At 40.1% G+C, this 25,196-nt stretch overlaps 1 protein-coding gene across 5 annotated transcripts in view; it reads right to left on the reverse strand.

Moving 5' to 3' along the window:
• Positions 1–25,196, reverse strand: part of ABLIM2 (actin binding LIM protein family member 2) — a 139,920-nt gene that overhangs the window by 72,938 nt on the left and 41,786 nt on the right. For all 5 annotated transcript variants that reach the window (XM_065659972.1, XM_065659964.1, XM_065659954.1 and 2 more), the window contains exons 3-6: positions 15,941–16,124; positions 6,366–6,481; positions 2,196–2,322; positions 469–562 (exon numbers count right to left, since the gene is read on the reverse strand). In XM_065659972.1, the coding sequence (XP_065516044.1) occupies positions 469–562; positions 2,196–2,322; positions 6,366–6,481; positions 15,941–16,124 (521 nt within the window). The remainder of the gene's footprint in view (positions 1–468; positions 563–2,195; positions 2,323–6,365; positions 6,482–15,940; positions 16,125–25,196) is intronic.

Genomic DNA, 25,196 nt, shown 5'->3' on the forward strand with positions numbered 1-25,196 from the left:
AAAAGTAAAACTGGATAATCACTGAACATACGATAACAATACAATTAGATGCAAAGATAAATTCTATTAAGATCAAAAGAATATATCAATTTTCTGGATGCAAAAATACATTTCAAATGATTAATTTTAGTTTTAAAACAGCTTCATCCTAACCCTGGGGAACATAGAATCAAAAAGCAGAAATTGCAAAGGAATTTAGCATAAGCATCAAAATGTGCCCAATAACCCATTCACTTATTACTTCTGCTACCTGAACATTCTCCAGCACCACAAACATCCATTTAGAGAGTTCATGTATTACAAAATCATTAACAGAAGAAACAAAAGAGAATTACAGAAGTTCCTAGTACTCCATAAAGTAACATTAAACTGTTGCATTAACACTCACTTGTAAGCATACAACTACACCAAAAAGTGCAAGTCTCTTTGGACACTCTGAGATATTTCTGAATGACAGGTTCTCCTTACCTCGAGCACTCTGCCTGTGATATACTTTTCACAATTGTCACATCTGATCCCAAACTTTGCATGATAGTCCGTTTCGCAATATGGAACACCATCCCTAGGAAAGAACAATAGGACATACATAGATTGCTTTTCATAGGCTTATAGACTTACTGAGAGATTTACAGCTAAAATTCGTTAACGCTTCAATAGTTCATAGGGAGTTTATGGACTTTCCCACCTCTCAGACACTTTTATTTATTAATTTTGTAAAGAATTGAATAGTTAATGAACTATTCTGGCCTGAGTCTACCACAATCCTGCTTTCCTGCTCTGTCACTGAATTCAGCCATCATCTTTGCCCTTGTCATAGCACTCAGTCTCTGAGACACTCACACCATTTTTTGGTATAGTATTACTCATTAACTTCTTCCACGTTTTTCCCCTTCTTTGGAAAAAAACCCAGTTATTTCCACATTTCTCTTTACTTATCAAATTTAGATCACAACTTTATGAAGTTTTACACTTAGACTATTAAGCCGATGAAGGAAAATAAATAGCTCTAAAAGAAACCGGAGACTCTTCTCCTGTTTCAAAGTGCAAGTTACACATTGTTAAATATATTTAGTGTGTTACGCTAAAACAGCCCATGATCAGTCAGATTTATTAGCAGAGACATAATTTTATTCAACATTTCCCTGGAGAAACATAAAAATTAATTTTCTTGCATACAAGTTTGATTGCTTCGAGATGAACCTGAAAGTTATCACAATAAATAACTGAATTAACTGAAGCCAGGATGTTTCTTCTCTTGAGTTATTTTGTTTGGCATTTAGCTTTTTCAAAAAGAGGATTTAATGGTAATTATATCTTTAAAATTTATGGGGTTTTATTATTAAATAACAAGAAAAAAAAAAAGCGCTGCAGCAAACTACAGCAGAATAGCAGAACATCTGAGATAATGAACAACCTTTACTTGAGAACACCCTTTTATTATATATTGTTTCTCCCCTGCAAGCTGTGACATTAAATGTTATACTTCTATTAATCTAAACCCAAAGAATCGTTGAAAGTCAGTGGGACATTGGCTCTGAAGCTCCATCATCTCTGGCCACTAGTGACGGAGTTATTTAGTTGCTTAAGAGAATTTCATCATATCAACACGCTTCTCTGAAGGAGAAATTAATCCCAGGTGCCTTGGCCAGTGAAAGCCCTATATCTCACTGCACCGATATGAGTGTTTACATGGGACTTGGTCTGCATGTGCGCTTTGTGCTGCTTCTCATACCTGTCATCATATCCAGTCCAAATCTGACAGCATGAGGGTCTGGCGCAGCAGAAAAGTGTGATACGTACCTCCTTAACGAACTTTTGGAGAACATTTCTGCTTACGTGAATCACATGGAAATGATAGTTTGCGCTTGTTCACATAACAGCATTGCACAAAGTCAAACATAGGTAACTAAGGGTGTATCTCTGGGGCTTTGTAGCATACTGCACCCATTCCTTTCTATAGCATAGCTGTTTTGTCAAGTCCCATGCCAGATAAATACACAAATTCAACTTTTACTTTTCTTAATTTTTTTTACGCTTCTAATACAATTTAGTTAATAATTTAGATATTAATCTCTAACATTTATATACCCCCAAACATACATGAACAAAAACTAAAGGATACGCAATGCTAAATTAATTATTTGGTATTAAAAGAATGCTGAAAATGAATGAAAATGCTTCTCTATTTAACTCACTTGCTGATGTACTCTGCATTCAGTAGCTTGCCACATGTATTGCACTTAAAACAGCCCAAATGCCAGTGTTTGTCCAAGGCAACCAATGACTGCCCATTTTTAATTTCTGAACCACAGCCACCACAATCTGCAAGAGAAAAAATCCAGTATGAGTGAATCACAGGCTTTAGATGGTCCCTCAACAATACTGATTACTGCAGTACAAGGATCCATTGGTGTCCTAGTAACAGCTTTGTATAGTCTCTAAAGCTCACTGCTGGCTGCTCACTGATGCACAAGTGGTGCTGCCCTAATATTGCCTTAACATTGCTAGAAGACATGAATCTTTCAAAGTAAAACAATGAGTTAGATTTCCTGTGACTTAGGTTTTATTTTAACACATTTATCCAGTTTTTAAAATACACAAAGTGTTGCCATTTTTGTTTTCAAGCATTGTAAATCAGGTCAATAAAATTAATAACAAAGACCTAACAGTCATGAGATTACAACAAATAATTGATTCTCCATATTAGACTTTGCTTCTGGGTCTGAAAGCTTTACTTAGTATTTCAAAATTCTTTCTGCAACCATGAAAAAAAGCCTAAGCTGAAATTGTGATGTGAAATTCTGTGACCAGGAAAAATACATGAGAGGCACTACAAATTCCTGAGTAGTAGTGACATTGCAATATGTGACTGTGATGGCTGGCTATTTATGACTTACAGAATTTCACTTATACAAAGCTCAAAAAAAGTGGTAGTCAAAATTCAATGTAAACCATGTCATAACTGGGTAACATAGGCTAGGCTATGTTGGTTAAACATAGCTATACTCCCCAATAAAAGTAATTGAGAACAGGACTTTTTTTTTGGGGGGGGGGGGGGTTGGTTGCTTTTTGTTGTTTTTGTTTTATGGTTGGTTTGTTTGTAAACAATAGATGCTTTTGACTATGCTAGGAAAAGACAAATATACCCTCAGATTCCACAGCAACTGTCCACCAGTGAGCACTCTGTTTAGAGATGCAACACAAGCATGGGATTTTAATCTGGTTCACAATATCCTAAATGAATCCTTACTCTACAGGGTCCAGCTGTCATTCACTCTTCACTCTAGGTTCCTGTTTATGTATAGTTTTCTTCAGAATGTTAAAACAGTCAGACTATGTGGAAAAATAGGAATAAATATCAGCAATAAATTGATTCTAGTATCGGTATCTCAGTAACCCTTCAATTCCATGCGATTATATTCATCCAACTTATGTGAAACCATATATATATATATACATATTTAGGAATTATTCATGTATAACAACAATTTGCTACAGAAAAGACAAACCCCAAGAGTCATTCAGAGATGCCAGAAGAGAAAAAAAATAAGACCACAACCATGTCTAGCATAGAAGAGAAAGACATATAAAAGCATTAAAAAAAAAGATTTATCTAGTTATTAAGAAGGAACTCCAAATGTAGGAGCTCATTAGAACATTTAAACAGTCCTCTTAGAAACTTTCTGATATAAGATTCTATTTAGTTGGTTATGTGACCCTAATGAGACACTCAGTGCAACTGTAAAAGCCTCATTTCTGAGTGCACAACAATAAAGGACAGTTCTTATTTTCCTTTAGTGGATTTGGAATGGATTAAGGGAGCAATAATATGTCTCTCTAATGTCACCATGTAGAGCACCAATATGTGGAAACAAGCCCAGAACAAAAGCTTGTGCACCACAGATCAGAACATTTGAGGCTTTGCTAATAACTAGAACATTTGGGCGTGTGCCTGGATTTAGTCTCACAAGAGAATAAACACTACAGTATTCTGCAGTATCTATTCTTTAACTGCAATCAGAAATTCATTTGTGATCTGCCCTGCACTGTGGGGTCATCTGGTAATCTAATCTAACCTCGCTAGCTGAGGGTTTATTTCACAAACTTAATACAACACCATGTATTCAGATATCATTCACCATTTGACTGGTTTAAGCTTGGGTGGTCAGAAATGAAGCACTTTGTGAGCTAATTCTTTATTTCCAACTGCTGTTTTCTCTGTTAAGTTCCAGATAATTAAAAACAAATACTGCAGTTGCTATGCCAACAGTGCCTATTGATGCAACATCCTTGTCTTCCTGTTTTGGATGCAGCATCCTTTGGTGACTCACCTAATTTCAACCCATAACTGCAGAACACATCATTTTCTGCTACATGTTGATATTCTTCTCTGAGTACTTTTTCAACATCAACACTGCCACAAGAGGTTTCCACAGCTAGCGTTTTGTAAAGGAAACAACGCAGGTAGGTAGGCATTTGTATAATAATAAAAAAAAATCAAGGACTGGGGTAAAATGCTTGACGTTCTTCCTTTCTTCCGACTGGAATGCGTAACAGAGGTCAAAACCAAAGTGGAAGGATAAAAACATAAGGAGCAGTCAGGTCAAAGGGGGCAGTGATGTTAGGAGCTCGGTGAGTTCCCAGGGATCTCCTGAATGCATTCCTGAGCTCAAGTCAGAGATAAATGGGCTGACAAATAACATACATAGTACATATTGGGCAGTTCTGAGCCAGGAACAAACCCAGTGTAACAGTGGGTCAACATATTACAATCCAAGTTTGAACCAAGACTCAACTAATTCCACTGAAATCTATGGAAAGACTTCTTCCGTTTCTAACGAGATATAAAGCAGACTTGTATTTGAGGTTTAAATACCCGTTTGAGATTTTAGCAGGGGAAAACCTAAGCTTCTGTTTTCCAAGGTCAGGTTTTGCCACAAAGATATGCTTCCAGTGCTGTTTCCCTTCGAGGCAAGGGGTTTGCTTAGGTTTGCAGGTACCTGTGCACTGGGGAGACTCAGTGCAGTGACCTGAGAGAACTGGGGAGACGCAATGCAAGAAAAAGTCATGTGTATGTGTACAGAGAAAGGGAATGCAAATACATAAAATGATTCTGTATCACAGATAATCAAATGAACTTGTACTCTCAGTACTCAACCAGGCAAATAATGTCCATTAAAGTCAAAGGCACTTTCCCCTTATGACAAGGAGACAAACAGATGATAGGCCATTAAAGCATGGATCTGCAAATGCAGCCAGCCAAGATGGCTGAGGATGATTGATCTCTGGAATAAGTGACAAGAGAAAGCACCTAAGAGAAAGAGCTATCACCTCTCCAGAAGAGAATGGCATTAGCAAGCGGGAAATCGCATAGCGTCTCTTTACCGCATTCACACAGGAGCTTTTGCTGACAAACTAGAGAAAGAAAATGGTGAAAACTTCTATAGGGAAATGGGGGGGGACGGGGGACGGGATGGACATAGGAAAAAAAATTGAAAACCCCCAAAAAACTCCCCAAAAGGGTGAGATTTCTTCCTGAAATAGGCTGGTTTGCCTATATACAAAAATGAGCAATCTATGGGGCCCTTCCTCACCCATGACAAATCCAGCTCAATGTGATGCGATAGTCATTAAAAATACTTGTCTTCTGCTATTTAACTGAATTGCTGTTACTGTTTAATTGCATATAGACATTGGTTGACAGTTAAAGTATGGTGCTACTTATCAACAAATCAGCAGAGGAACAGAGTTCAAAGCAACAATGACACTACATGATCTGTTGCAAAAAGGGTGGAATGAAAAGACCACATTACTTCTGTGCAGTGTTTGTATCTTCTGATAGTACAAGATAGCACTGAGGTCAAGGCAAACGTACCTCTTGTCACGCTGCACATGTTAACCCCTCCTGTGTAGTATTCAGCCATGCAGTCCTGTCACTGATACTTTCTGAAGCAATACTGGAACACTTACAACTTATTAAATACCATTCTAGATTTTATTTTGGCAGGAGTTGGACTAAATCCTTAAAATTAATACATTTATATTATAACTTTCTCCAAATAATCTCATTTACTCCAGGTTTAATCAAATGCTTTTATGGGTATTGTTAACCCTATAATGGCACCATTTGTTTTTTTTTTTTTAATGTCACACTTTCCTTGAAAACGTTTTTACGTCTGTTTCTTGACACCATTTATGCATCATAGTGTCTAAATTATACTGATAGTTGTCTAAATTAGTGTCTAAATTACACTTAGATTTTACTGAGGCTGTTGCTGTGTTTCAGTTACACGTACTGGTGTCAGATTTTGTTCTTTAAACCTGCACAGCCTAAGAACAACAGAAAAGAAGAAACCCCTACTTACTTCGCAGGTTCTGTACGGGGAAAGAGCCAGTGCTGCTGGAAGGGGGCAGGGAACATTTCTGGCAGATGCACTCCTTCCCATTAAAAGTTACGCGGTCACCTGCAGGGAAAGGCAGCCTACAACAGAGGAAACAAAAAGCAAACAGGTTACAGTCTCATGCCCTTACAGAAATTAAATATCTTTGCACAAAGGAACTGATTCTTACTCTGGTTTCTTTTTCTCTGCTTGCCCAGTTCTCATTCATGATTTCTCAGCCACTTGGAGGCTCAAGTTTCAAAGGGACACATATCAAACAGACAATTGCAAATACAGATGTTACAGCTACTTAGAAAAAAGAAAAGATCTAAAGATACAAAAACACACTGAGCACTCAAGTCCGAATTCTTGTGCATCTAAGCAATGCAGTATCAGCAAGGGTTGATCACTAACAGGTTCAGTTACAGAATGAAAATAAAATTAGCATTACAGGGAACAAGCACAGGCAAATATAGCTTCTTTTATGTTGTTAAAATGCTGCATGAGAAAGATGACTAATATATATTAATAAAACACTTGCCCTCCCAACTTTTATCATATCAAAGTCCTTCTCTTAATCTTTATGCTCAGAAAGCAAATGAACTCTCACAGGAGAAAACCTATCACAGTTATAAACCCCAAAACCTCTACATTACTTCTTTGCTCTACTCAACAACAGCTCTCCTTACACTTAATTAAATCCTTCCTTTTTATCAATGTCCTTAAAACAAAGAGCTTTCCACTGTAAGCATTCTCGTCTGGGCACAGAAACTGCTGAGGTTTTTTCCTCTAAGCGGACCAAATGGTCAAATCGCTTCATAATGCAGTAAACAACAGTGAGGATTTAGAAACAGATTTCACTCCACCCAAAGCTCATGTCCAGCTAAATCCCAAGTGAGCTACCAAAACACAGTTTAAGTGGGGCATAAACATAACACAGGCCTTCTGCCTCATGGTGAAGTCCAGCTGATCAGATTATTCCATTAACATTTCATTATAATTCTGCATGACATTCCCCTACAACAGCTATTCAGATTCATACCAATTGAGAGGTTTTCTTCACTACAGAAGTTGTACAGATACTTCTTGCTAAGAATAAACTTTATTTTGCTCCCTAACCCACCCAAGAGTGGCTTATTCTACATTTATGTTGCACCTCATAGCAGCCTTCCAGTATCTGAAGAGAGCCTATAAAGATGCTGGGGAGGGACTCTTCATTAGGAACTGTAGTGACAGGACAAGGGGTAATAGGTTAAAACTGAAACAGGGGAAATTTAGATTGGATATAAGAAAGAAGTTCTTTACTGTAAGGGTGGTGAGGCACTGGAATGGGTTGCCCAAGGAAGTTGTGAATGCTCCATCCCTGGCAGCGTTCGAGTGCAGGTTGGACCGAGACTTGGGTGGCATGGTTTAGTGTGAGGTGTCCCTGCTCACGGCAGGGTGGGTTGGAACTGGATGATCTTAAGGTCCTTTCCAACCCTAACTATTCTATGATTTTATTTAAAAGAAAAACTTTTAACACTTGGAAAGTGAGTAAGAGCAATTCCTTTGTTTCTAAGTAATAGTATATGGGGTATGTAATATAGTCATAGGGTTTCATGGACATCACTGAACAGCTGAGGAAAAGGATCCTGGAAAGGATCTCTGGAGGTCATTAGTTCAACCCAGAAGTTCATTCAAATGAGCATACAAGCATTTGAATAAAAAATTGGTAGATGTGATACACTTCTACATGGATAATAAAAATTAATGACCAATTATCAAAAACTGTCTCAAAAATGGAGTGATATCATTCAAATGCTGCCCTAGTTTTATATTGCTGATGTGAAAGAAACCATTTAATTATGTTTTCATTTTAACAAAATATTACAACATCAAGTCTAGAACTTTTCACTATTGATTGACCTGGAAAGGCAGCCAAAAGGATGCTCTGTTTCACCAACACAGGCATCAGCAGCAGAGGTAAAGATGTCATTCTCCCACTCTATTCAGCCCTTGTCTGGCCACACCTAGAATACTGTTTTCAGTTTTGGTCCCTGCTATACAAAAATGATGTGGACAGGCTGGAGAGGGTCCAGAGAAGGGCGACAAAGATGATCCAAGGACTAGGAAACCTGACACATGAAGAAAGGCTGAAAGCACTCAGCTTGTTTGGCCTTGAGAAAAGAAGGCTCAGAGAGATCTTATCACAACGTTCCAGTATTTAAATAGTGGATATAAAGACGATGTAGATGTAGACTCCCTTTTTACAAGGAGTCACATGGAATAGAGGAGGGGTAATGGGCCCAAGTTACTCCTGGGAAGATTCCAACTGGAAACAATAGGAAAATTTTTCACAGTGAGAACAGTCAGCCATTGGAATAACTGGTGGATACCCTGATGTTGGACACTTCTAAAGATTTGGCTGGACAGGGTGCTGGGACATCTAGTCTATGTCATGTCTGCCAAAAGGCTGGATCAGATGATACTCGAGGTCCCTTCTGACCTAGGATTCTATGATTCTAGAACAGAAAAATTGAATAATTGACCTTCTATGGCTCAGAGCAATGTAGGTGAAACCCATAAAACATACCAAACCTCACAGACACCGCAGTAAGCCACAGAGCCTCCTTAGAGAGGAGGGCACACAGGGGCTTTCCTAGCCCATAAACATAACTTGGTTTAATTTCTAAGAGTTTAGTAACTAATCGCAGTGCCCTTCCATTTGGATGGGTGAGGGCAACCATTTCAATTCTCTATTCAGTTTTCCACATGTGTGAGATAATCTTGCTTTAAGAAAGGAAATCCTCCTTGGAAGCTGTCCACCCAAAGGTACAGGCAGACATTTCCTTCCCTCGCTTGTCTTCTAAACCCATAATTAAATCTCAGAGTTTGCTTCACTATCCTGTTTATTGGGAATCCAGAATTCATATACAACACATTTGCCAGAGCTTCTGTAACATCTGACCTCTCCCTTTCACAAGCAGCCCCGCCCGAGGATTTCAGTGCCGGTATGAGTGAAGGCACAACAGAAGGTGGTAACAGTCAATTAACAAGGTTTCAGTTTCTGAGCTCTTTAAATTGTGAGCAGGACTATATATAGCATTGGAGGTTAAGAGCACAGTATCTGCCTTTGAATACAGTATCTCACCACCAGCACCCACTGAACATTGATATGTATGGATTTTAATTAGTTCCTTATCCTTTTAAAAATATTCAGTGTGATTTTCACACTTGGATAATCTATTTTTAAAATGAGAATTAAGAGCATACTTAGAGTAGCTCTCTGAAATGACTCGTAGGATTTTAATACATCTTCTGTGGTTCATTTCCCAATGAATTTTGTTTTATCCACCCGACTACAATATTTGTAAAGCCAGAAATGACTGGGTTTCCAATTTTATTGCAAAACAACAAACCACCCTCAGTCTAATCCAGGGTAACTGTGTGCTGACACCGAAAGGTCTGGTCCTGCCTGATCTTGTCCTTCTCTGCACCATGCCTCAGCCTATGCCACTGTGGAATTCAAGCTTCTGGGGGTAAAAGAAAATACTAAATTTTTTTCAGTTACGACAGATGGCCTTCTGTTTTTTAAATTACTGATCTCTCTGTAGCTGAACAGCCAACTAAATTTGATATAAGAAAATTAACAGAAGCATATGGTCAGGCTTGTGGAGAGAGCAAAGCTATTCATTTCATAGCACACTGCAGTTACACTGGGTCAGGTGTAATGTCAGCCTGCAACCTAAGGACCTACAGGATCAAATTCTGCTTTAGCTTGTACCTGGTACAATCACATCCCTCAAGGATCCCACAGGGGCAAATTTGACCCATGGTGTTAAACATGATGATATAAAGTGGACATTACTTGCTATCTACTGTCTACATGATTTCGACAAGGACAAATGCTAAGTCCTGCACCCAGAGAGGAATAACCCAATGCACCAGTACACCTTGGGGGTCAATCAGATGGAAAGCATAAAAAGATGTATAGGTCCTGGTGGACACCATGTTGAATATGAGTAAGCAGATTGGCCCTGGGGCAAGGAAGGCCAATATACCTGACCTGCATTAATGTAGTCAGCAGACCCAGGAATAAGATCTTCCCTTCTGTTCATCATTTGAGAAACTGCATCTAAAGCAGTGTACCATTTTGGGCTCCTAAGGACAAAATTTACTGGAAGAAGACCAATGGAACTGCCTAGGTCCAGAGCTGGAGCTCAGGAGGCATGGGTAAGGGCTGAGGGAGATAGACTTGTTTGGTCTTAAAATGCTGAGATCTTAGTGCTGCCTAAAACTACCTGACAACATTTATATAAAATCAGAGCCACACTCTTCTCAAAGGTACAGAGCAAAAGGACAAAAGGCAGCAGACATGATACCCTGCTCTTGCAGGGGGGTTGGACTAGATGATCTTTTTAGGTCCCTTCCAACCCTTGGGATTCTGTGATTCTGTGACAGAATATGGGAAATGTCAACTCAACATATGAAAAAAACAAAATGCTGGAACAGGGTGTCCAGAGAGCCTGTGGGATCTCCATCCTTTGAGATAAACCAGTGCCATCAGCAGCCTGCTACAACTGGACTTGCTTTGAGACAGTGGCTGGACCACGGAGTCTCCCCAGATCCCTTCCACCTTACATGACTCTAGGGCTATAGGTATACTCCATACATAAGCCTGAAGAGTCGCACTGCAAGACCCCCTTTGCTCAGGAAGCACCATATATTGATATCTTGATAAATATATTCAGTTTAGAATCAAAATGTCATGAACACTCAGTACAATTTCAAATCTTTAGCCTCAACATCCAGGTAAAGCAGCCAGCTTCAGGAGATGCTTTAAGAAGTACCCAATACTGCCTAAGTGGGAATAGAACCCTTCCAAAAGTCAGCAGCACTAAAAAACTGAGCAATTAAAAAGGATTAGCATACTCAGAAAGTCTGGCATGACTGCTACATTTCAGAATGAACTGAATTCTAACTTCTAATTTTCAGTATTATCTTAATTTCTTAAGACATACACACACAAAAGCCTGCAGTTTCTTTCTAGAAACAGCAGCGCTATACTTAGGACTATAAAATCTTTTATTACAAAAGAAAAATAAATTCTGTTTTCTGACTTTTTACATTCAACTGCCTACCCACAGTGAATTACCTTCTTGATGATAACAGAAACATAAATGGACTGAGAGAAGCTTTAGATCTGGGTTTGGCACAAAATCCTTCAAGAATATGTAACTGCCTCTTACCCCTCCACACGTTATTTAACTCTATTTAGCATATAATCAACTTCTATCAATATGCTGTTTCAAAAGAGAACTTCCTAAATTAAGATGAAACGTAATACTTAGATATTCAAATTTTCTAAAGCAAACACAAACCTGTTTGGTTATTAATATGGAATGTATGTGCTAATCTATCCCCAGCTAAGAGTCAAACTGCCCTTCTCTTCATTCTTTACGTATCACAATAAACTATATTTTCCCAACTTTTCATTATAAGAATACTGAAATTAAAGAGATAATAATTATATACATTCCTCCAACTGGGTGAATAAACACTCCCCTTCCCAACTTTACCAATTATATCCAACCATAAAACCAAACCCCAGGTTTTTGATACCCTATGCACACACAGCCCATCAGCAACACTGAAATCACAGTCTATGGACAGCACAACATTATGCAGACCATACATCTTATATAGATGTATTAAGCATATATAACTTTTAACACCCTAAGACTTCCCATGGGCATGATTACCCATTTATTCTTGCAAGACTTAATTTTCTGCCTTTTCCCACCCTGCATAAGAGACATACAGTCCTGTCTCTGACAGCCATATAAGAACTATGTGCATGATTTTACTAAAATGCAGCTTCTATTGCTACAGATAGCATTAATTTTGGTCCTCTTTCTATTTCATTTTCCAAGCAAGTGAGCCTTTTAGAGGAAATGTCTTTGGCAGTCCTCTGGAGGACACAGCCTCATCCAATTAATGAAGCTGTAAGAATGACATTTCTCACCCACTTCCCGGGAATTCAGACTAAGCAGTCAAGCTGCAACATTTTTCAATCTATGTTGTTTTTCTCCTACTCATTCTTAGGTTAAGGTATCACAAAACACAACAGAAAACAAGTTTCATTGGACTATGAACAGCACCAGAAGAAGAAGGGACTAAGCCCTCAATCCTTAAGCCAGCAGAGCAAGCATGCCATTAAAATGTGAATTTGTTTAAGAGCCACCTGGTCAATGAAAGTTAAAGAGAAACAATCACAGAAGATGATTGCACTTTGATCTGTACTTCTTTTAGTAGTTTTTCTCTGCACACTTATTAATCTTTTTCACCCTTTGACCTTGGCAGCCAGCTCAGAATCTGAGCCCCAACGGATGCCCAGGGATGAGTTGGGTTTCTGACACACAAGCTTTTTCAAAGAGGAGGGCAACAGGGAATCCAGCTCTTTTCTGTAACACTGGGGCACTGAGAACTCGAAAGCAGTAATATCAGGACTCCAGAAGACGACTGGGCTTGCATTACTGGTTGTTTTTTTCCTTACTGCTCCAGCTAGCTCAATGCACATCAGATTTTCTCACTGATTGTACCATCTGAGGCAATATACACTTCCCACCAGTTTCTATTCAAATCTTCTCCAAAAATAAGAAAGAAAGGAGTTCCTGCTGTCACTGGTTTACTATTCAACATAGGAGCAGTTTAAAAGTGTTACTTCAGAAGCTACAGAAATACGGACTATAGAAGCGCTCATTTAAAGCACCTAAAAATCTTGCAACATTCTGGAGGCCCCTGTCATGAAAGCACCTTCTGCTGCCAACACGTTCCTGCTGAAGCTGGTAAGAGCCTTGCTTGGTTGCCTCGAGAGCAGGATCATCCCCACTATCAGGCAGTCACTACCTCTCAAGTTCACACCATTCTGGAAGTCAGATTTCTAACAGAGAACCCACATTAAAGTCCATCTGTAAAAGGCAAGATAAAACGCAGTTTGCCTTATCAGCCAACTGCTTCAGACAGTGCGATCTGGCCAGTTATCTGAGGTTTCTGCCCATCGGTAGGAAACGAGGAGACAAATGGCATTCCTGACTCTTCCACCAAAGAAAAGGCTATGGTAAGAGCTTTACAATCCTGTACCCAAAACCATATGGCTCTAGCTTTCCGCTTTTTGACATTATTGTTTTAAACAAATAAATTCTTTTTCTTGCTCAAAACAAATGTATTTATAGTCTACCCACCTTACTTTAACTAAGGATATCACTCAATAAGATAAATGCTGATGATGTTTAGATAGGACACACTTTCCCATAAAAAACATGAATTATGCCTGGCTTCCAAAGACTGCAGTAATTGAAGCAGAGCTGATTTAGGGCAGTTGAGGACCTGCTCCAGTGTTTTTACTATAAACACATGACAGGATTCTTCTGTTCCTCTGCACCACAAGTCAGTGTTATAACCCCCCCGGGAGACACTAATTGAATCCTGCTAGTCAGCAGGTCATTAGTTGGCTCTGATGAAGACAACATGAATTTGTGTGTCCTTCTAAGGAAAGCAACAGAAGCAAATCTGGGTCTCTCTAATGAAGTTTTACATAGCAGCAATTAGAAACAGTGAAATAGCTTCTAATCCAATGATTTAGTATACAGAAGAAAACATCTCTGGGGTTTTTTTTAGTATGAAATACTTCAGTATCAGGAACTTGATTTTTAAAAGCTTTAGCACGTCTTCAACATAGATAATCTTTTGTAGCATGTTCTAGAGAGTATTTTCACTGTATTGCAATTCAGCTCACCTGAATTGTTAGTACAATTAGTACTAGGTTAGTACTGTGTAGTCATATAGAAAAATATCCAAATTTCCAGGGAGATGAGACAATTTTTACCAACAATCTCCAAAACATCAGCTGAAGGACTGACTAAATACAGCTGGAGTTTAGTATATCCAACAGCCTGACTGAAACCTAAGTTAGGCACCAAGCTGCAAAGTACAGTAACACATAGGTAAATAATTTATGCCTGAATGCTAAACCCCAATGATGTGGCTGAGGATACAAGCACATAGAGCAGCAAAACAGAATCAACCAGGGTTTTTTTTCCTTATTAAATGAAAAACTACCTCATTTTAGAGAGGGTACTAGTGCTAAGAAGAAAGGTACTGAGAATTAGCTGGGCTCATCTGCAGAAGAGCTGTAATACTGACAGGCTGCAGGCCAAATGCATGTGCAGCCAGCCATTAACACATAAGATCCACACTTACCCTATTAAATAATTTTTCTCCTATTAAAAAAGATACATATATTTGGGGCTTTTTTGTTATCTTTACTCTTGATGTTTGTTTGAAATAACCAAAAGGAAAAAGAATCTCCTGTTAAGCCTGGTAAAACTTGAACAGATGGAATATAATAATGGCTTGCTAGTTTCAGTCTTCCCCTTAACTTGGCTATCTAATTATTCCTGCAATTGATATATCAAATCAAGATCCTGCTGTGAACTGTGGCTGTCCTGGAATTTGAAGTCCTCCTTCTGTACCAGCACAGGAGGACATCTGAGCCCACAAGCCTTACGAGCTGCCGCAGCAACATGAACACGCTGGTTTTGGAGCGTACAGTCACCTGGATGAGGCACTAGAACATACAGTACCTACGTGTAGTGCATCAGTACCCTGTTGTGCTTTCCCTTTGAACACAGGGTTGATCTTCTTGTACTGCAAAAGGTTCAAGTTTAGCCAGAGAAATTACTACAGCATTTCCATTTGCTCCAAACACTTTAACAGTGCATTTCCTGAAGGTCTGGTGAACTTAAAATTTGCTCCTGAAGTCTTCAACAGATTTGTTTGTGCTGTTTCCACAGAAGAGGATTAAGATGCAGGTCAAGCAGACATCAATCATTTGTACTGCAGAGTATGCAAACATCCCCCCAGCACTGGGTCGCAGCGTCAAACATACCCACGGCGGAAATGATCCCACTGAACTACACTGGGCTGTAACAGGGGAATATCTTGTGTCCTGCATCACTTGTGACCTCCATAGCTGCTGGAAGTCCTTGGTGAAATCCAGCATGTACATAACTGTCTGTGAGTCCAGGACCTTTCTGTCCTACTTTAAACAACTTTCAGAGTTTCTGGAAAGCACCACTGTGAAACTTCAGTTTAAATCTATTAATATGGTATCCAGTCAGGTCACTGAAGACTCAGCCAGTGGCATCGGAATCCTTTGTAACTTCAGCCAAACAAAGACAAAATAGCAGACATTGGAAAAATAAAGCATTATTTGGAGCAAAAGGTCTGACACACAGCAGTGGCACGTGGCAGAGGCAGGGGCAGTTTCACAAGTACTTTTAAAACCTCACACATAAGACACCATATAACAGAAAAAGCATTTGGAAAAGAGGGAGGCACTCCAAATTTCCATCTTTTTATTCTGCTATTTTTAAGGAGTGGAAAATGGAAAACAGAACTTCCCCTTTCCCTCCTTCCCCTTCGCATCCCCCATCTACAGGCTCTTAAGTTTGAGCTCCTGGCATTGGTCTTTCAAAATCTAGCTTTTTAAATGAAACAACTTAACACAGAAAACATACCTGCAGACAGCACACACAAAACAGTCTGGGTGATAGGTTTTGCCCAGTGCTGAGACCACTTCTCCCTCAATGAATTCATCACAACTGAAGCACCGTGTGCCATAGAGTCTCTGGTAGTCCAAAGTACAGATGTAGTCTCCCTGTCTCACAAAAAATCCTCCTTGAGCCAGGTCACATCCACAAGCTGTAGGAAGAGAAAAGGCAGACTCAGAAGACTGGAAACACAAAGCTCGCTTTCTAAGACAATGCTCATTTTTCACCTATGGTTCCTAGTAGAATACTAAAGCACTTCAATATATGGGCTTATGACCACAGAAGAGTCGTGCATCTGAAAAACACTACTTTAATAGCAAATTATATCAGTAATGTATTTTGTACACTAATAGTTTGGATTTACTCCATGTAAAAATATTAACCTCAGGCTGCTGGTACAGAGTTAAGTCTTTAGGAGTTTAGTTCAAGGCTGGCATATACAACACCCATCATATTTAACGGGTTAAAGGAAATGTATAAGGGATATAAACCTGTAAGATCTAAAGCACCAGTGATACAAAGAAAGGTCTGACAGATTACAATTGTCTGATATTCCTTCTGGACACAAAAGTGGTTGAAATACTGCTCCCTCTAAACACCAGGTGTGATCTGCATGGTAACTGCCATAAACTTCCACACACTTACAAGGTTCTTTTTTAAAATCAGACCTCATATTTACATGATAAACATCACTCACCAAGCTTGAATGATAGGGATCTCTACAACTATCTGCTCCAGGCAAAAGCAGAGTTTATAATCCTAGCTGTCAATTTATAGATTTTAAGCTAAATCCATAGGAAAGAGTTAAGGTTGATTAACCAAAAGCTTGTAAGACTTTTCAGGGGCTTTCCACTGCACCAGGGACAGAACTAGGCTGGCATTTTGAGAACATGTAACTCTCCCATCTGACAAGTCTGGCTGACATCATGCAGAAGTAGACAGGGATATAGAAGATAATCCTCACCCATATTGACAAGGATCTTTGAAAACAGACTTGAACTAATTTATTCCAGGAGAAATGGAATTCAGAATGGTGATTCTGCTGCTCTTCTACTATTTTACTCTAAGTCACAGCATCATACTTGTTACTACATACTTCTGCTCCTGGGGATGTGCATGTGGGTAAGTGCTTCCAGCAGCAAACGGTGCTTACAGTCAAATGAGGCTGAACAGATGACTGCAGCAGTGTCACTCCTCGCATGCAGCCCACAGAAGGTGAGTGGGAATGTTGCTTATCAAATTTGGGTTTCACATACAAAACACTGCAGAGCTGCTCAGTGCCTTGGTCCCAAAATAGCAGAGGTACCTAAATGTTTAACATTCAAGACTGAGATCTCTTGTCAGGTACCTGAGAGTCTATGGGCACTTTGGTTTTTAAACGTAAAGCCTCCCAATCCACACTAAAGCCTGCTTGGAATCCCAGGATCTTGCATCTAAACTATGAGAAGATAACCCAGCAGGCACGTTCAAGGCACAAAATAACGCATACTCACACCACAGAAACCCAATAAATCACAGGATCCCAAACACTCATTCAAAACCACATCCAATCACCCTTGTTTTATCATCTTTCTCAGTAGACAGAGACCTCAGCATAGGAGGGCGGGGCTCAAGGCCCACTTTAAATTATGAGTGGCATTTAAAAAGTGGTACTTTTCCCTGGACATGGCCCCAACCACTAAGTGACAGAAAACAACAGTCATACTAAAACTATATTGCTATATCATAGAATCATAGAATAGTTAGGGTTGGAAAGGACCTTAAGATCATCTAGTTCCAACCCCCCTGCCATGGTCAGGGACACCTCATCCTAGATGATGTCACCCAAGGCTCTGTCCAACCTGGCCTCGAACACTGCCAGGGATGAGCATTTACCACTTCTTTGGGCAGCCTTTTTCAGCGAATGAAGAAAATCAGAAGTGAATCTGGAGCACAGGAGGTTACATTCCCCCTCTTACGTGCTGACTCTCCAGGATGGAGGAAGTCACATTTCCACAAGCCAAATACTCCTCCCCTTGCTCTTCACACATCACTCCCCCACAAGCTATGCTCCACCAGCCACAACTCGAGTCACAAACCCTCTCCTGCTCCTACACTCTTTGAACCATCGGATACCATTTAACTCAACATACACCTGACCACAGAACACAGGGAGTCCAGTTTAATTACTGGCTTGGATATTAAAACAGTCTTAATTTAAAGCTGAGAAGATTAGCTTTGAAAATAGACCCATTAGCCATCCCTCAGGCAAGATGCTGTGCCTGCTGCTACTTACATTAGCAGTGACCCTGCCTAGCTGAGATGATCCTGCACATGTGCAGAGACAAGAAATCTGGGAAAGGAAAGCTGAAGGAAGCCTAGGGAGCATGTTTGAAGGCAACTACCAGACCTTACTCTCCTAGGACAGGAAATCAGAGTTATGTCACAGATTCACTCCTACCCAACACTTGTCATCCACAATAAGTATCTGGAGGTAGGGTTATTTAAAACCTAGAAAACACTTCCAGCCATTACTGATGTTCTTCTAAGTGAAACAAGAAAAGCACTGCAAACACAGCACTTACGATAGTGAAGAGACTAACACTGAGTAACTCAGCTGTTTGTCTTGGTACTACTCTGCACACCAAGGCAATGCCCTATCTGGAACAGTTACGAGCATTGGGAGTAATTTTTAAGTAGTGAATAAGTGTTGGTCTCCTCTGATGGTGTCTGGTAACAAGCCAGTAGCTGGATGTGCTATGGGACTTGAGACGGAAGATATCCACACCATTTCTGAGGAGGATACCTGAGGAAGGCTTCTCTAACAACTCAGTAATTCCACTCATCAAGATGGTTTGCAGTTACCTGATACCAAAATACTACATACAGATCTGAGGGGCTCCGTTACTTGCGTAGAACCAGGATACCTTTTTCCTGGCCTGGTGTCTGTAACAGCACTTGCAGCACTGCCATTTAAGCTGTGTGATTTCACAGTCAATTTAACTCCATAATTCTTTATTGCCTACAGCCCATAAAAATGTGACCATCTGAGGCACCTAAATACACATAACTCTGTGGGACCTGGACAAGCTCAAGAAGTGGGCCCATGTGAACCTCATGAGGTTCGACTAGGCCAGGTGCAAGGTCCAGCATCTGGGTCAAGGCAATCCCAGGTATCAATATGGGCTGGGGATGCAGGGATGGAGAGCAGCCCTGTGGAGAGGGACTTGGGAGTACTGGTGGATGAAAAGCTGGACATGAGCTGGCAAAGTCACTCACAGCCCAGAAAGCCAGCTGTACCCTGGACTGTATCCTAAGAAGCATGGCCAGCAGGTAGAAGGAGATAGTTCTCCCTCCACTACTCTACTCTGGTAAGACCTCACCTGAAGTACTGCATCCAGCTCTGGAGTCCTCAGTACAGGAAAGACATGGACCTGCTGGAGAGGGTCCAGAGAAGTGCCACATAAATAATCAAAGGAATGGATCACCTCCTAGGAAGAAAGGCTGAGAGAGTTGGGGTTGTTCAGCCTGGAGAAGAGAAGGCTCCAGGGAGACCTTATTGCAGCCTTCCAATACTTAAAGCTGGCCTATAAGAAAGACTGGGACAAACATTTTAGCAGGGCTTGTTGCAATGGGACAAAGGGTAATGGTTTTAAATTAAAAATTCAAGGTTACGTAAGACTGGACTGAGCAGCCTGGTCTAGTTGAAGATGTCCCTGCTCATTGCAGTGGGGGTTGGACTACATGACCTTTAGGGGTCCCTTCCAGCCCTTCATTTTCTATGAAAATAAATAGCAGCAACAGCAATTAATTAATGCACTTTAAGCATATTGCTATTCCACTATTGCGTGTCATCAGTATTCCATTTGCACTGCACGAATATAAAATGCATTGCTTCGTTCCTTGCTGGCAAATGAGCCTACTAAAATCAGATTAATTTTTTGGCTGTGTACTGGGCCTGAATATCAGCTGCGTCCTGAGTGGCTCAGAGGATACTACACTACAGCAGGCTGTAACAGTAAAATGCACTGATTTTCTCGCATCCAGAAAGTGCTGTTTTGGTTTAAGCTTGCCAGACAATCAAGCAGTTTGCTTACATGTAACTGCATGTATGAAGTCTCTTTTATTTTCCTACCATTTGTTGCCTAACGCAAGCAACCAGGCATGAATCCAACACAGGAGAGAGAGGCAGAGACCTTGAAAATAAAAGAAGGAACAAAACCCCATTCACAATGTTACAGGGAAAGCAGGAAAAAAACCTCTGCTTGCTCAGAGACAAATGAAAGTTTTCTTCCTCTGAAGCGCGGCTTTCTGTCCATTTCTAGTATTTTCCTCCATCTCCGAGATGGATGTTGGTGGCTGACTAAGACCCCAAGGATAACACGTAATACGTTGTTGACATAATTTTCTTTTGGCAGCTAAATTGCATGTCTTCAAATGTCATCGATGCAGTCTGGGAGCGCATTCTCCAAAAGCCCATGATTATATCCGGAACACCTCTCCTGGCCACTATGCCTGTGAGAAGCAATAGCAACCATCTGGCAAATATCCACCACTACGGTGCTGACTTAACATCAAAGTGAACCACAATTATTTGGAAGCAGTCTAAGCCTGTTTCTAGAAGATAACTGTGACTGTGATACTCTTTGTCTCATGGTCTGGTGTGGATGAGTCCAGGTAAGCTTTCCATGAAGGCTCTGGGGAAGTCTTCCTCAGTTTGCTGAACATGCAAAGTCTGCATGGTATGATAATAGCAGCTCACTAGTCCTCTTAGTCATCTGTCTATAGGTGAGGCAGCAGCAAGGCACAATAACCTTGCATTAGTACATAATACATGTAATCCAATCACTCTTCCCGAGCAGGAAATAAAGTCTTTTTAACCAGAAATCAAGTATACTCAAGGCTGCCAGTCACCAGCAGTGTTTAACTGTCTGAAATACCAGCTATAATCTCAAGGACTGGATTCTCACCTTGTTTTGTTATAGTCCATGGTAAACAAGAGCAGTTAAAGAGTTAAACCAAGAGCAGGTAAACAAGATGCAGCTCCAGAAAAGTCTGGGGCAGACCTGCTGGCCCCTTATCCAGCTCCAACCTAGGAACTGCAGGAAGGCTGACACATCTGCCCGAGGAAAGCCAGCAACTTCTGGAGTGGAAAAAATACGGATAACTGTGGGATATATCATATCCATCTTATAACACCTCACCATGCATGTGTAGCATTGATAAAGATGTAAAGGATACAGCACACAGCACATATTCAGAAGCTCTCAGGATAGACTGGCTACGATACCCACAAGTTAATTGATGGAGTACACACTTAAGCGCAGGAAAATCCTTAGAGATTCAGAGCGTTTTTATGAGACTGACAAAACATTAGCGACTCAGGTGTACTAATTTACATGGAGAGTTTGGGGAGTTACCTCTGCACTATGTAACCTAACTCCTATAATTAGTGGAACTACACATCTAGTAATTTTTGCATTAGAAAGCACATTTACATTTTCATTTCCCTACTGGAAAGCCCAATTTCCCAGTAGCTTAAAGACAGTGATACTGCCCTATAAAAGCACCCCTATAGTGTTAAGGGTGAGAGGATCTCTCACTGCACAATATATGTAGCTGTTCCAAGCTACCAAAACAACTCCCCGGAAAACTGGAACAGATGCCTGGTTTATACTTATTTCTCATTTTAAGGAATTAATCTGGTTATTTAAAATTTCCAAGCATGCTAAAGAGGTTTAAGAAACAGAATAACACGCTTTAATCATTTTCAACCTAATAACACCTGAAATGTTTATGATGAAACACTGCTGCCATTTGCCAAACTAATTAAAACAGCTAGCTTTAAAAAAAACACCACATGTAAAGCAACAACATTAAATATTTTCTGATTTTTCATAATGAAGCTTTGTGTGCCAGTTACAGGTTTGCAAATGAAGTGCTTGCTCTTACTATACACAGATACGGCAGATGGTCTCGTGTTAATGACTCGCAGAAAGCAGAAGGTGGAATAACACCACCGTGGCAGTGATGAATTTTATGCAGCTCTCTCTGAGCCTCCACACAGGCTTCATATCACCTTAATGCACTGAAACTCCCAGTAACTACTCCAGCATGCTGGCTGCATCCCTGCTGTACCCCCAGGTGAAAGAGCATGGCACAAACGGAAAGGCCCCCTGCACAAAGGCATCCTTGCACTGACTTTTTTTGCACGGAGAAGAACATTACCCTAAGAAGAGAACTTGAGCAATTCAACAGAATTACAGGCTCTTCATGGGCATCACATTATCTAATGTGGGCTGAAACTATGCATGCTCAAAACTTCATGTGAATAGTATCCTTACTGCCTGCAAAGCTTATGTTACCATCCAAAACTTCATTTAATGAACATCAGGCATAATTTTTTAAACACATTCTATTTTGTTCCAGTTCTACTTTGATTTCAACTTGGATAAGATTCACAGCTCTCCATTTGATTCATGTCCTTGTATAAATCTACCTCAGCATTCCCAGCAGGGCCAAGCACCTCTCCTGGCTACCCCTCTCCTCCCAGTTAGGAACCACCCCCTACAATGCAAACATCTGCACATGGCTGCATCTGCAGTTTGGATCATCCCGCAGAAACTGCAGCAATTACTTCTTTGAAAATCCTGTTTCGTAAACAGGGGAAAGAGCAAGGCAATGAAAAGACTAAAGAAATATATAATTAGTAAGAAAATAAAGCAGGGGCATTGTTTAGCATTCTGGGTATAAAGCCAAGAGTAAGCATGTACAGTTTTACTATGCCCTAAAGATTTAAATCCCTGAAATGCCTTTAAATGAAATAAGTCAAGTTGGAAACCAGAAATAACAGAAACTTGGATTCCTGGTGTGGATAGTTAGCTAACCTTCATGGAAATGTTACCACTGCTCGTAAGCATGGTCCTCCTCTGTCCCTTTCATTACACTTTTCTAATATTACATAAAGTCATGACATCATGACAGATTCTCTTTAAACAAAAAAAAAAAAAAAAAAAAAAATCGGACTTTGCATGAAACATGCTACAAAACAAACCTTTCACTATAGTGCTGATGCGATCAGTATCTGACCAAGGCATGAGGGGCAGCAGAATGTTCTTTACGAATACAAAGACAGGTTGCAACAAGAATTTGATTAAAACAAAGAAGACAACTGCTTTGTGACTGTGAGAGTTCACTAACTGACCCAATTTTCTTTTTCACGCTTTACTTGCAGAGTTGCTTTTAGAAAGTTAGTGACTGATTAAAGTTTAAGCTTGAAACTCTCAAAACCACAACACAGAACCATTGGCCACTGCATTAAATTACTTTTGCACGGATAAAAGTTGCCATTATCATCATTATTTCAGTGAAATAAAGTATTAAGCTAACATGACATTGGTTAAGTCAGCCCCAAAACTGCCATTCTCTCCAAGCCAGACTGTGAGCATTGGGTTAGAAGTATAGTTCTCCCCATTATACTGAGTTAATACAATCTGGGATTGCAAATCCTTCAGGACTTGGGAAGCGATGGACATATCGCTGAGTGTGCCTGATGAACAAGAGCCCCTATGCTCATCTCCAGGGCCTGAGATGCCACACATGCCACCAGCCACTACTGCTTGGCCAAAAGTTGGGACTCTGAAATCTTACTAGTGAGCTTCCCGTAAATGACTCCATTCTGAAACGTGAAACCTGCAGCTATGTTCAAACGCGAGTCCTTCAGATTACTCAGCATAGCTTTTAACATATTTATATCCTAGCAGATGCATTTGATACAACAAACAAATCACTCCTATTACCAAGTTACTTGATTTTCTTTTAATCCTTTCATGAAATATTCTCTCTTAGCCTTTCCCATTAATCTGCCTTCACAAGAAATGATATAAAACTGGGTTGTGCTGTATGTTCTACTGAAAAAAAAATGCCATAGAAATGATATATCCACCCCAGGACCTTTTCACAATCCCCAAGAAATTGCAGTGCTACAAGAACAAGATGTTATCTACTGTGAGGGTGGTGAGACACTGGAAGAGGTTACCCAAAGAACTTGTGGCTGCCCCATCCCTGGCAGTGTTCAAGGCCAGGTTGGATGGGGCTTCAAGCAACCTGGTCTAGTGGAAGGTGTCCCTGCCTGTGGCAGGGGGGTTGGAACTGCATGAGCTTTAAGACCCCTTCCAACCCAAACCATGCCATGATTCTAGTAATAATCAGAAACACTGACCCACAAAACCACATACCTAAGCTGAAGATGTGATATGTTCTAACAGGTTAATTAAACAAACAGATGAAAATTCATAGGGGAAAAAAGTATACTTGAAAGTGCTAGCTGTCCTGGCATGGAAAACTGCATGTGCTGCATTCATAGCAAGACAGCAATCCAGGGAATTTTGATTATGGGCACAACACATAGATATCAAAGCTGATCTTACGCAATGACCATGTTTTTATATCTGTGGCTTGGATGGCAAGCTTACCTCATTTCATCAAGATCAAACCAGTAAAGTACAAAGAGATGAGTTATGGTTCTTTTCACATATGAGTAATCTTGTACAAGGAACAGCTTTTTGTGGGATTGCAGGCATTTTCCCATTTAACTAGGGTAGAGGTTGCATGATTTTTGCATGGAAAGATTTGCAAATGCCCTATGAAGTGTCTGTTATTAGGTCTGCTAGAGTGACTATATAAAATATATAAAGCTATAGAAACACTGGGCTTTGATTCACACTTCCAGTATTTCCTAAATACTGCTTAACATAGCAGTAACACAGCTTACTGCTACTTTGGAAATGCCAGGGTTCTATCACATCACAGGAAAATAAATACTCAACAAACACTCCTAAAACAAGTTAATTTCTATCTCTGTGAAAGGTCAAAGAGGCCACCCAGGATAACATAATCACAGCACCTACATCCCTCCTATCCGCAATCCTAAATCATGCTGTTGTAACCCAGCTCCAAGCCAGTATTTACCTCATACCATATCCTGCACAAGAAGCAGTCCTGAGCTGACAGACACTCTCAGAATGAACTAGACAACACAATTTGCTTTAATTTGATAGTCTGAGTCATCTCCATTTGTCATTTTCCCTGGTGCTTTCATTACAGCAGGAAGAAATAAGAGAATTCACAAACATTGGAACCAATGCCCTTGAAGTCTAATGAATGTCCGCTTTATTTTTCCAAAGGAAACCGTTGCTATTACAACTGCATTTTTACTAAAACCAATTAAAATGGGAGATATTTT

This window comes from Lathamus discolor, chromosome 1 (assembly GCF_037157495.1).
Source record: "Lathamus discolor isolate bLatDis1 chromosome 1, bLatDis1.hap1, whole genome shotgun sequence".
In the NCBI taxonomy this organism is placed as follows: Eukaryota; Metazoa; Chordata; class Aves; order Psittaciformes; family Psittacidae; genus Lathamus; species Lathamus discolor.